The sequence below is a fragment of the Falco rusticolus genome, chromosome 8 (genome assembly GCF_015220075.1).
Source record: "Falco rusticolus isolate bFalRus1 chromosome 8, bFalRus1.pri, whole genome shotgun sequence".
NCBI classification, from domain to species: Eukaryota; Metazoa; Chordata; class Aves; order Falconiformes; family Falconidae; genus Falco; species Falco rusticolus.
In genome coordinates, this window is record NC_051194.1 from 60,692,652 (window position 1) to 60,705,538 (window position 12,887).

At 41.9% G+C, this 12,887-nt stretch overlaps 1 protein-coding gene across 1 annotated transcript in view; it reads right to left on the reverse strand.

Moving 5' to 3' along the window:
• COL5A2 (collagen type V alpha 2 chain) overlaps positions 1-12,887 on the reverse strand; it is a 113,202-nt gene that overhangs the window by 50,335 nt on the left and 49,980 nt on the right. Inside the window, exons 2-6 of the mRNA XM_037397972.1 lie at positions 4,948-5,172; positions 3,521-3,534; positions 2,176-2,208; positions 1,528-1,560; positions 796-849 (exon numbers count right to left, since the gene is read on the reverse strand). Coding sequence (XP_037253869.1) covers positions 796-849; positions 1,528-1,560; positions 2,176-2,208; positions 3,521-3,534; positions 4,948-5,172 — 359 coding nt within the window. The remainder of the gene's footprint in view (positions 1-795; positions 850-1,527; positions 1,561-2,175; positions 2,209-3,520; positions 3,535-4,947; positions 5,173-12,887) is intronic.

The following is a 12,887-nucleotide window of genomic DNA, read 5'->3' on the forward strand; positions in this document are numbered from 1 at the left end:
GTACGCACTGGACGAACAGCACAAAGCAGCCAGCTTTACACCTATCCCTACACTCAGATTTGGCTTGCTCCCTATATATGTATAGGAAAATATCCACATAGAATTTACCACGATACAACTCTTTAAATCTACTTTTAGCAGCTTCTACTCTTTGACCTAGCTTTTTCAGCAGGAACGTGTCGTCTTTGGTATTTTCAGCACTCCCTTTTGGCCTTTCTGTGGTTCTCCACATGCAGACGCTGAAATTTCCTTATGAAGTCTTTATTTCCACTGAGCAATCTTGATTATATTATTCACCAGCATACCAACATATGTAGTCACATATTAACTCCTGCAAACTTTCCGAGCTTTGCCTTTCCTGAAACACCCTGAGCCGCACAGCTCACACTGCTTCCGAGGCACCAGCAAAGAGTCAGCAACTTCTTAAACAGGCAAGCGTGATGTTCCAGGTTTGCTTTGTTGGTTTTTCTTGTTTCTTTGGGGTTTGGTTTTTTAATTAAAAAAAAAAAAACAACCTGAAGAAAGCCATACTCTCAGACACTACTTTGAGAAAGCCTGTTGAGAAAGTACAGCTTTTAGTGGAAATACTGCTACACCTCTGTCGATTATCTCAAAACATTCAGGTTTCAGCCTACCCAGAGAATGGTGAAATATAAATGTTTTTCGGTTTGTTACCTGATTCTTGGAAAATATGAGGAAAGTTCTGGTAACTCTAGAAGACACAGAGACAGTTTAAGCCACCTAACCTTTTGAGGTTAGTCCAGTACTTGATTTCTGAGATGCTCAATAACTTACAGGTCTTCCCTTTGGTCCTCGTTCTCCTCGTGGTCCTTGTGAGCCCGGAGGTCCCTAAAAGAGAGATCAGAAATATTAAGTACCTTTTAAACTAGCTAACAATTAATAAAGCTCTCAAAATATGAAATGCCATGCTTATTTGGAAATTAATTTGTGGGTTTTCCTTTGCCACATCATCCTTAAGAAACAGCTACAATCACAGAGGATTTAGTATCTCTTCGCAGTTGTACATGCCCTGAAGGGAGCAGAACCAGGATGCAGACATCTACAGGATGGTTTCCTCTCTCATGTGCTCCACAGCTTAATTTAGCAAAGGTTTACTCAGTGCTGGAGGCTCTTAATGCGGAGATGTGCAGGTCTGAGACAGCCCTCCAGCCAGCACAGAGCTGCTTTCTGCTTCGCCGCAGCTGGGGACCACGCTGCAGCTCCTTCTGCTCCTGCTAAATCCCTGCTAGAAATGCACTCCCCGGCATCGACCCTGCATGAAGGGCCTCAGGCACGCCCGTACCGCAAGCACACATCCCTTCACTTTGGGTGCGTGGGCTCACCTAAGACTAGTAAAAAACCCCATCATTTTCTTGCCCTCTCAAATCGAACAGCTTTGCAGACACCCCCATACCCACTGCAGGCACGGAAGGGTCCTCCTTCCCATCACCCTCGCAACACAAAAAGAAATGGCAGAAAGTGGAAAACACTACCACGAGAGAAACGCAAGATTCAAAAAACACTCACAGCTGGTCCTGGTCGGCCTCGTATTCCTGAAACCTAAAGGCAGCAATATAAATTCAAGTTACCACATAACATCATGGCTGTATTTGTCATAACTACCCTACAGAAAATTAGTTATTGAAAAGTAAATAGCAAGAGAGAAAACTGAAGTATCAGGCAAGTTGTAAGGCTTTTAGAAAATAAATAAATATAAATTCCACTGGTTAGCTCTTTCCAGTTTGGAGTCTTTTCATAAGCAATATGAACAAAATCTCTGAAGTATCATTGTTCTTCTAAAAAAGATTAAGTAAGTGATTTACAATGATTTACTCCCCACTTATTGATTCTTTTGTTTGTCTTCATGCTAGAAAGGGATAATAAAGACAGAAAGTGACAATTTATTTCATCAGTTTTCTCAAGCATCTCTACACCTTCAAAATACTTAATTTACCATTATACCTCTATAAAATTTTAACTATGAGAATAACAATATGCAATTAACAGGAATTCCTCATGTTACGTATGTGAAATAGCACAATTAATCCCCTTCCTCTCATTCCTAGGCTGTACATTTTTGTTTTATTTCCTTAATTACTGCAATTCTGCTGTACAGCACCAAAATATACACTTCTAGGGCATGCTGATAAATGAAGACAAAACCCCCAGACTTACAGGTGGCACTATTCCAGGTTCTCCTTTTTGTCCCTGTAGGAAAAATATACAAAAAAAATCAGATGGCAGAAAACACGTGAAAGTCCAATTAATAGTAACAGTTTCACCACTACCATCCCTGGGACTGTGACAGATGTTAAGACTTCTCTAAGGATACATCTGCTACTAAATTAAAGTACCTGTGATAGCTAATCCATACTATTTTTAGTGGACACTGATTAAATGAAGGCTATAAATTAACAGACTTTCTCTAACTGCATAATATACTGGCTGAAGGAAGCCTCAAACTAAAAAAATGGTATTTAATTAAAGATATTTAAGTACTAGAAAACATATTGTAGTTCTGTTATTGGATTATTTACTTCAGATGAAATTCAGAGCCCACAGAAGACTTCACATTCCATTTCTTCAAGGTATTAAATTAAAAATCCTATCATTAAATCTACAGCCATAAAAAGGCTGCGTGTCCTCCTGCAGTGTAGGGACAGAACACAAAGTGATACCGCAGAGCTTCAGCATGAAGGACACAGCATTTGCCAATTGACTTTTCTTTGAGCTGAATGCGTTGATGATGATTATATGTTACATAAAATACCTGGGTTTAGACCGATTGGTGGCAACCATTTCATTAAGGAAAAAAAATAAAAATTTGTAAAGATAAAAAACTTCCTGCCTTGCTTATCAAGTAATAACAGGTTGGTTACAGTCCATTTAATTCCATGAACTGCCTCTGCACAGAGAGCTACTCACTTTCAGTCAGTGTGTCTACTTGATCACCTAAAAATTATTTCAATTATTTCTTGTAGTTGCTTACTGAGAAGCTCATTTATCAGCAGATAATTTAATTTCTTTCATAAGAATAGATCTTATCTTTGTTTAATTGCATATGGTGAGAGCTGCTGCCCACAGAACCACAGCTCTGTGCAAGAACGCATCGTCCCGCGCCTGCCTGCTGCACATGGAGCAGATGAGTCTCAGCAACAAAAACAAGCTGGAAGTTTTAATAGTTTGGCTTCTGATGATCTAGTGGTCCCTTCCCTCATTTTGTGGCATTGGTAGAGATGAAACAACCAAACTACTGAAACTGGAATGCCTTTGATGTAGACAGCAGGGATTTTCAGCCAGGGGATTCTCTATATTATAGACCAGGATTTTTGCCTGCATCCCAGAATATTTTGCATGGGGACTGCAATCTCCATAGCTGCTGAGGAAGACCAAGAGGAAAAATCAGGTGAGTTTAACAGAGATTATATTTAATATCTGTGAAATGCTCCAAGGAGATGCAAATGATTCTTTTGACAGTTGTAATATAAGAGAGAGAGAAAAAAAAATAAGGAAGTCTTACCTTTCTTCCTCTACCTATTAAAAAGGACAAAAGAAGAAAAGAGAGGAAATTAATGTTTTTATTCTAAAAGACAGAGCATGGTAAGAGTTGAGTGAAGGTGTTGCTGCAGCTAGAGCCACCCCTGCTCCTGGATGCAGGGAGGATGGTGTATCACCTACAGGGAGCTGGGGCAGTCCCCAGGGATACGCGTACTCCCGTGTTCAGGGTGAGGAACAGGAAAGGTTGGCAGTGATGGCCCCTGATTCTCAGCCTCTTTCATCATGGCACAGAATCAGAAAAAGCACTTCAGGCAAGCCATTTTGGGAGAATTGCCTGAAGCTGGCCTAATGGTTGTCAGTGCAGTCAAAGGATTCTTTATTACTGACTTCAATACAAGCAGCATTGCTGGACCCCCAACACATAACGTGGTATTTTTTAAAAGATAGGGCTGACCGAGCAATTTCTGACCTTTCCTTGTTTGAAAAGCACCTGCAATATCACATGCCCGCATTCAGAGCCACACTCATACCCACAAAAGTCCTTCAGAGGAATGTTTTATTAATACCTTGAATAACAGTAAGGAATTCTGGAATGATTCCATACTGCTTTGATTATTCATTATGTGTACCTTGTGGCCTTGACCTAATGCCTCCCAAAACACAGCAGGATGCACCATCTGTTTATTAATGCTGGTCATATCTTGCTCCATTGGTCCATTACACAGGTCCCACGCTCTTTATCACTGCTTTACTCTACATTAAGCTCATCATCAGCAATTATTTCTCCTGAAGAAATAGCTTTAACTATTATATATAGAACGTAGTTTGAATAATTCAATACGCAGTATTAATGAGCATTAATTCCAAGTTAAGAGATATTCTTGTAGGAAAATTGAGGGGGATTGCTTCATCCAAGTCTCTCTAGGAAGGAGAAATGGACTGGTATTCTTATGTCTCACAAAAGGATCACATGTCCATGTTTCCCCTTTGGGGAAACACTTTATACTGCTTACATTTTAGTGTTTATATTTATGCACCTATTGGAGGGACCTTGTATCGCATATTTTATTATATAAATTATGTAGTAAACATGTATTTATCTTAACGTGCTTATTATATATACTTATCGTACTGTATTTATCTTTCAGTTCCAGATAAACCACAAAAAGCAGCCAGAATTCAACTTCTCTGAAATACCAAGCTGGAATCCAGATCAGCCTTTTATTATAAAACCATTTGGGCTTATACCAGATTCACAGTCAGAAGAAAACTGTTTCCAGAGCCAGCTCAGGTGCAACCCAAGATGGAAGATAACTGCCAAGTATCTACTCTTTTCAGATTTAAATCTTCGCCATGGAAATACTATTAGAAATTGCAGTATTAGGAGGTTCCTGACCCTCTGGGCTGTCTCTCTTTTCAAAAAAAAAGCAAACTGGAAAGCAATCTTACCGATGGTGGTGTCAAAGTCGCGTGTTGTGTGGGGACACACAGGACAGCACTCTCCCGGGGGCACCTGCGGGTTCTCACACTCCAGCACGTCTTGACACTGGATTTCATCGCAAAGAATAGCTCCATTGTCACAGACGCAAATTTGGCATGGTGAGGGCTTCCAAATATCCCTGTTCAAGTACATCTGGCCATTCTGAGTGCAGGCTATTTCTTCAACATCTTCTCCTGAGATAGGAGAGAGAATATACAACATGTTTTCCCACTGCGAAATCAAAGGAGAAGTAGGTCTGGACAAGGGAAAAGCACAGCTGGAGATGAGAAGCAGCACCACATACACGAAGAAAACAGTCCACTAGCATAGCTGAAGTTGATGTTAAGGATTTTTAAATATCAGTCATGTTAAATGTCTTTCTTACTTTACCACCTTAGCTCTTAATCAGAAAGGAGTAAAACAGAGTCGTCATGGAGCACACAAACCCACCGCAGTATCAAAGGAACATTGCCTCCCAAGCCTCGGGATGGCGTTCTGCTCAGCGGAGTGCTAACTCCATGCTGAGGAACTCCTGCCACTTGCCTGCTCTTTGCAACTGTTGTGCATTAGAGATGCCTGGGGAGGAGAACTGTGAGACTTCTGTACCAAACAGCATGCCCTACCTGCTGCAGGTAGCCTGCACAGCCAGCCCTACCACAGTGTGGAACAGGCACAGCAGTGCTTGTTGAAAAGAAAAGAAAAAAACCCAACAAAACCTCATTTACCGGGGTCTTGGTGTAAGGGAATACCAACATGGAGAATCACATTTTCCAAACGGGACAATCAGTCACTGAGCAGTGGCAACAGCGGTCTCTACCGCAAGGGCACTTGCAGCAGTGCCTCCAGCTGAGCACAGAGACGCTCCTCGAACTACTTCTTGTGCTCAGGTTTTATAATCCAGCTGGTCATAGCCCTACACATTGCCCCAGCAATAATAAATCATTGCTATGGATATACATCAACTATATACAAAACACTTCTTATATATATTAACTATATATGGAAGACCATTGTTGTGTGGCCATTCACATAGGAACAGCACTGACTGACTAGATGCACACGTCCTATCTATGCATATATTCATAAATTTGTAACGAGGTCATTCTATTTTATTCAAATTACGTATGTAATTTTTAACCTAATCCACTCTGTTCACAGAATGTTTGTTTCTTGTCTTAATGCTATTCCTTTTCTTTCTTTTCCTTGAATTCCAGTTTAGAATCAATTTCTTACTAATTATTTAGAAAGCCATTCAATATAATTTTTGCTCTCTCCTCTCCAACCAATCTACAGTCACCAAGGTGGAACAAATTCTCTGTGTCGAATTTATAACTTAGAAATTTTAAAAATTTCCCCGTTGGACCGATGGCAGCATTTAAGAGGACATAACCACCTGTTTAGGTACTGTTCTATCCATACTTAAGTCTATACCTTTGGTTTCTTCCTACACTGTAGGCAAATACTCCAAATACCTGGACTAGTTTTTTAATCATGAGGTGAGTATGTCTCAGTTTTTCCCCCTGAAAATAAAACAAGTCTAATAAAGAATTAAAAAAATCAAGTGAAGTGGAAACTTTTCTTGGGGTATCCAACATTTTACAAAATGCTCTATCAGAAAAAAAAAACAAAACCAAACCAACCACCACACACAAACCAAAAAAAAACCCCACAACAATCACTGGCCCAATAAATATTTCAGCCCCTAAAGGAATACCAGCTCCTGCAAAAGCAATGAACTGTCCCTGGGCTGTCCCTAGACAGGTCACCAACCTGCAAACCAAGAACTCTGTGCCAAGGTGCCCTGAGTCACACTCAGGGAAGCTGTCACATGCAGTCCCCAAATTATTCTTCTGACCTCTGGCATGCTGCAGAGATTATTTTTACCTGGGTGGGAGCTCCATCTGATGACAGAAACCTTCCTATCAACAACGTGTTTGGAACTGTACAATCCAGTTAAAACCATTATTTGAAAATTCCCAAACAGCACTACAGCCCTAAAATTTCTGATACAAGACTGGGAATAGGGGCTATTTATATATATATATATATATATAAAATATTATATTTATAAATATATGCACACAGGCACTATACATACATGACACATCCTGCTAGTCAAAGATCACGACCATTATTTTCAAGGAAAACCTGTAATTAGCGTACAAATTAGCAGCTCCAAGCACAAGGCCAGTTTCACTGTTCTATGCATTTCTGTCCTAATTTAAACCAGATGTAAACAGAAAATCACAAAGTAATAAATACGAACAGATTTGGAATTTCAGTTTCATGCCTCAACTCAAGCCCAGTCACTCCATCAATGTCAAAGCTCGGAGAAACGAAGCAGATGTCTCACTGAACTGTTGCCTGCCATCCCTAACTTCTGCAGCTCGCTAACAGAGACCGAAATCAAACTCCCACCGCGTCAGCTCCCCTCGTCGGTTGGTTCAGCACACCAGCTGCAGGGGTGCTGCAGACCTCGGCCGAGTGCGCCGGACAGTCCATTTCTGACAGGGTGAGAATCACCTCCCGACGCGCAGGCCGTGTTTTGGACAGCACTGCCCTCGCCGCTCCCTTGGGTGCCTGACACAGCGCACTGTCTGACACAGTTCGCCTTCCCCCCCAGGTGGCTGCCATATGGGCTGTGTCTTCCCTAACGTATCGCCCGCAGAACTCCTCTCGCTGCTCAGAGGAGCAGCAGTTTGCATAAAGGAAATTTCAAAAGTTCCCGAGCCCCAAGTCAGCATTCTGTCAGAACTTCAAATAAACCACGTAGCAACTGCTTCGGCAAACCGGCGCTGAGCCAGGTGGTGCCCAGCTCCTGCCAGGGGGCTGCTCGGTGGGGGAAGTGGGACAAAGGTGGGGGGAAGTCGGACAAAGGTGGAGGGAAGGAGGACAAAGGTGGGGGGAAAGTGCAGACCAACTCCTGGAAGCGTACGAAGCCGTCCGTTTTCCAATCAGGTTGCTGACCATTAAAAAGATAACCAAAAAAACCCCAAACCCACCCCACAATACTGCCAGAAAACAGTAATTATTTTAACAGTAATCTTTTCTTTTTTTATTTTAAAACTTGATTACTTTGGTGCTTATTGTTCTCCTTTTTGCTATGACGGCACCGCACAGAGAGTAACCTGCGAAGAGCAGCTATTTCAGAGCCATCTCCTTCCACAAACACAGTTTGACATTTTACTCTCAGACCTGAACCACAGGCACGTTATCCACCTACACCCAGACCAGGAAAGACACACAGGAATTGTTCTGTCATTTCCACTCTGGTTTGGAAATCTGCAAGTTGGTTTTTTTAATTACAGAGACCAGTTCCCAAACTCTTCACATCGCCTCTTCTTGCTGCCCCTGCAGTTGTAACACAAGGTGAGGAAGGGTTTGAGAAGCGGCTTTGGGAATTCTGCGTATGGCAAAAGGCTCCGCTAGCCTAGTACCTCATGCCTTTCTCACCAACAAAAAGTACAACTCTGGTACTGGACCCGACTAGAGAATCCACAGGGCTGCGAATCCATTGAAGTCGGTGAAAATCAGTTTCAAAGCAGCCTGCAAATATAAAAGGCAAGGTAGAAGAAATGCCTGATGATATATTTAAGGCCTCATTCATCCACGAGCTTGCACAACCAACCTTCGTGAAGGAGGATTTCCATGAAAAGCGCAGTGAGAACAACGCCGTTACTTTTCTGCTATACATTGATCTGTCAGCGTCTCAGTTTCGCTCTGTGGAACTATTTGACCAGAAGTCAAATAGCCAGTTCAGCCAACACACGAAGCCATCATACCCCGGGGCTACACATCAACAGGTTGGAACTAAAAATCACATCGTGCACTGACATACCCAGGCCCGGTTTTGAGACCACAGAAATTTTGGGGGTGGGGGGTGGGGGGGAGGGGGAGAACCCCCATGCCAGCCACTAGATGGCCGTCAAAGCCCATCAATCAGCACAAGCATGCGTCAAGTCAAAGAAGTTCAGGCCCAGTAGAGGTGTGCAAGGCACACCTTGCTTTGGGCATGTTACGCTGAGCTTGTTTTCCTTTCCATTAAATGCCTCTCCAAGTTAATTCAACTCCTCAAGAAGCCAACAACAGGACAGTGTTTTAAAAGCCAGCATATGAATCCGTTTCAATCCTCCACTACCAAATACACAGCGTTTTTAAAGCAACACCTGCAAATTCAGTGTTGCTTGCTTTGCTGTTTAAAGTCGCTCCACACGATTGTACCCTTATTGCCTTCATCGACTTCTGGTTTGCGTCTGCAAGTGAAACAGAAAAGGCCTGGGCATGGAACCAGACAGAACAAAGAGGAAAAAAAGAAGGAAAATAACACCACAAGAAAATTAAGCGTGGTGGAGAGGGAGGTAGAAAACCACAGCGTCTTGAGCAAAAATATTTTAAAAGCAAAGGGTAAGAAGGGGGAGAAAAGACACTATTCCACATGTACAAACAGCTTGCTGAAGCTGACAACCTAAGGTCTTATTTTTCCTTGCAGAAACGTCCGCAAAACTGCAAACTTCAGTCCCATTACCTGTCTCTGCTTTCAGACAACCTGATATGGAAGCAGTTGTCCGCCGGCGCCCGGCTGAGGAGATGGTGGGTGTACCATTGGAAGGGAATACACTCTCAGTGCTTGGGGGAAAAATGGCTGGAGCAAAACCTGCAGATATATAGGTTTTCTGCACACATTAACAACTTTATCAATGAAATGGTAAGGGGAAAAAGGGGATTTGTCAGCAAAGCAGGCTCCATTTCATTGCATTTTTACTAGTCCTACCAATGCAATAATTAAAGGAGCCTAAAGGCTGACAAACCTACAGCAGCAGAGAACATAGACCAACAGAGGCAGAAAGATGATGACTGGTATTGAAAGCACAGGTGGCCAGTTTTACATTTTCTTCTGCTAAGAGGGACTTCTTGATGCATACTGTAACCAAATCCCAACGTTTTTATGCTGCTTAATATAAAAAGACTGGAACAGAAGAGGTATGGTTATTTAATGAAAAAAGGGCTGGAAATAAAACAGCTTGCGCAGGTAGCTTCTCATCCTCTCTTTGTCATCCAGATTCTAGTTTCTACAAAGTGTAAGGAAACATAAGATTACATAGATACAGCATTTTTTAAGTTTGGGGAAAAAAAAAATTCCTAGCACTTGAAAAGCTAAGTTTCAAGTTATGAATTACAAAATTTAATCCTGCTAACTCACATATCAGAGGTGCAGAAATAAATCAAAGTGAAAGGTGATACGTGCCAACAACCATTTTGCAGATGTACTGTCATGCATGGGTGCCAACTGCCAAGAGAGGGACAAGAGGCACTGGGCATTAAATAATCTTTTATTGTCAGCCTGTTGCAACAGTAATGTAAAGCTTGATCCCGTTCCCGTTAAATGAATGGAAAAAAACCCCTCTAATTTACTCCAATAAGAATCGGACCACCTGTTTTTTTATCTTTGATAACTCTTTTTGAGTGGTAATAAAATACTATCCAAATTACCACACCATGCAAATTATAAGGTAAACACCAATTATTTTGAAAATCAAGTGATTTTCAGGAGCGCTGACAAATACAAAACCTGTTTTGCATCTGTTGTACAGAAGCAATTATTGTTAACAATTATCAATGCTCACATTGTACGCATGTACTTTACACTTACATACACGAGGATGAACCTGGAATCCCTTACTAATAAAAGGCTGAACCAATTCACAATTCACTTAATAGGAAACCTTCGACTGTCAAAATTAAATCAAATTTGCATTCAGACATTTCCATTCAGGATACATCGTACGTCTCTATGAGCTTCAGGTAACAGCTACAGTACAACTGCACTTAAATCCAAATAACCCAGCATTCTCTTGGAAACACTAACCACTAACAAGGTCTGTAACACATTGCTAATTCACTGAGGGTTACAATAAGATGAATGTCCACTCCGTGGCTTCAAAGTCATTTTAAGGCTCCCTACATAGCCAGGAGAGCAAGCAATGAACGACACACACAGATTCATCGAAAGTATCATGCAGAGGATTTATTCATTACAGGGCTGTCTAATAGAATAACCAGCACAGACATTCACTGGTCTAAAATAAGATGGCTTGCTCAAAGTCTGTGGCTCTGTGGTGTTGTACACCCGCTGAAGGTCGGGGTGAACATGTCTTCATGCATTTCCCCTATGGTTTCCTAAGCCATAGGACTAGAGGAAACAGCCCCAAGTTGCACCAGGGGAGGTTTAGGTTGGGTGTGAGGGAACATTTCTTCACCAAAAGGATGGTGAAGTCCTGGGACAGGCTGCCCAGGGCGGGGGTGGGGTCACCATCCCTGGAGGGGTTTAAAAGACATGTAGATGTGGAGCTTAGGGCCATGGTTCAGCGGTGGGCTGGGCAGTCCTGAGTTAACGGCTGGACTTGGTGATCTTAAAGATTTTTTCCAATCTAAATCATTCTATGAAATTAGTCTTGTGCGACCCCACTGGCTGCCCTGTGACATTCGCAGCCCCAAGCCCATTTGATTCCAGTGGCTGATTTTGGCCAGGTTTGACAGACCTTGAGAGACCAGGTCACTAAGGCAACTGTGCTCCTGCAAATGTTGCGAACACGCACAGTTAGGAAGAGAAGGGAGCTCCAGGTTAGTGCCCCACCAAGACTCCCTCATAGAACAAGTGGATAACAACAAACCCCTCTCAATATACTTTTGGAAATGGGCACAGGAACACAGTTTAAAACACAAACCTGTAGGAAACCAGGGTTATATCAGAACTGTTTCTTAGGAAAGAGAGGTGGGGTTCTTCAATCCGTTCTGCAGAGTTCCTGCTTTAAAAAAATCCTAGAGGATAATTTGCAAAGTTGACAATAATGGTTTAAAAGCATTCCACAGATTAATGGACACTGAATGGTCTTAATTCCAAATGAGTTTCCAATGTGACGGGGGGGTCAGCCCTCTAGACAAGGAGCTGCAACCCTCTGTGCCTCGTTTCAGAAGCAGAAAAGTCCCAGGGTGTTCTCCTAAATGATGCAGATAATTTTAAAACATATATTTTAGGAGTGGAAAATTACAGACTCGACTGTTTTTCCTGAAAAGTCCACAAATAATGTCATGATAAATACTGCCAAGTATCAAGGTACAAGTCAGTTCCCAAGCAGAGACTTAATTAACTGTTGAAATTGCTACAGCAGTTAACCAAAGCCTTACTAAAGATATACACTTTGCAGCTGGCCAGTCTCTTCTGGATGGCACTAAGGGGAGGAAGGTCACTTCCGAGATTCATCAGCCAAGAAAGTCCAACCTCCAAGCTCTACACGACAGCCCAGAGGCAGAAAGCAACAGCAAACCCATGTACCCTGACTCGGGAGGGAAGGTCATCTTCCAGGTAAAGGGCTCTCAGAGTGTGATCTGGCAACTGGGTTTTGTCTCTTCCAGAAAATTGTGCCAAAATAAATGATTCTGGTTTTCACTCAGCATTGTGATTCCAGATTTGGCTGAAAAAGGAAAACTGAAATGGAAAAACTACACTTAGGATACAGTTAGACTCCTCTGAATGAATTTTAAATTAACATCCCAAGTACACAGCTGCTTCTCCACCGCTTCCTTTACTGGCTGGAAGCAACACTACCCTACATTTGGTTTGGAGGTCCTTATTTCCCCAACTCACAGGGTCAGGTAATTATGTCTCCATCAGTGTGAATAGTTTTTCTTGCCTTTTGATGGATAAAATTAATTTCCAACACAGAATGATCAAAGACATTTTTTTTTATTACAAGATTCAACACACACTAGATAAAAAGGCAGAATATATTGGGATCCCTTCCTGTAAGAAGGATTTCTCTTGCTGGTCCCACAGCATTATCCAATGTTTATTATACTATTCAATTCCCTAAGATCATCTGATGATTTTGTATCTGCATATTTACCTCAC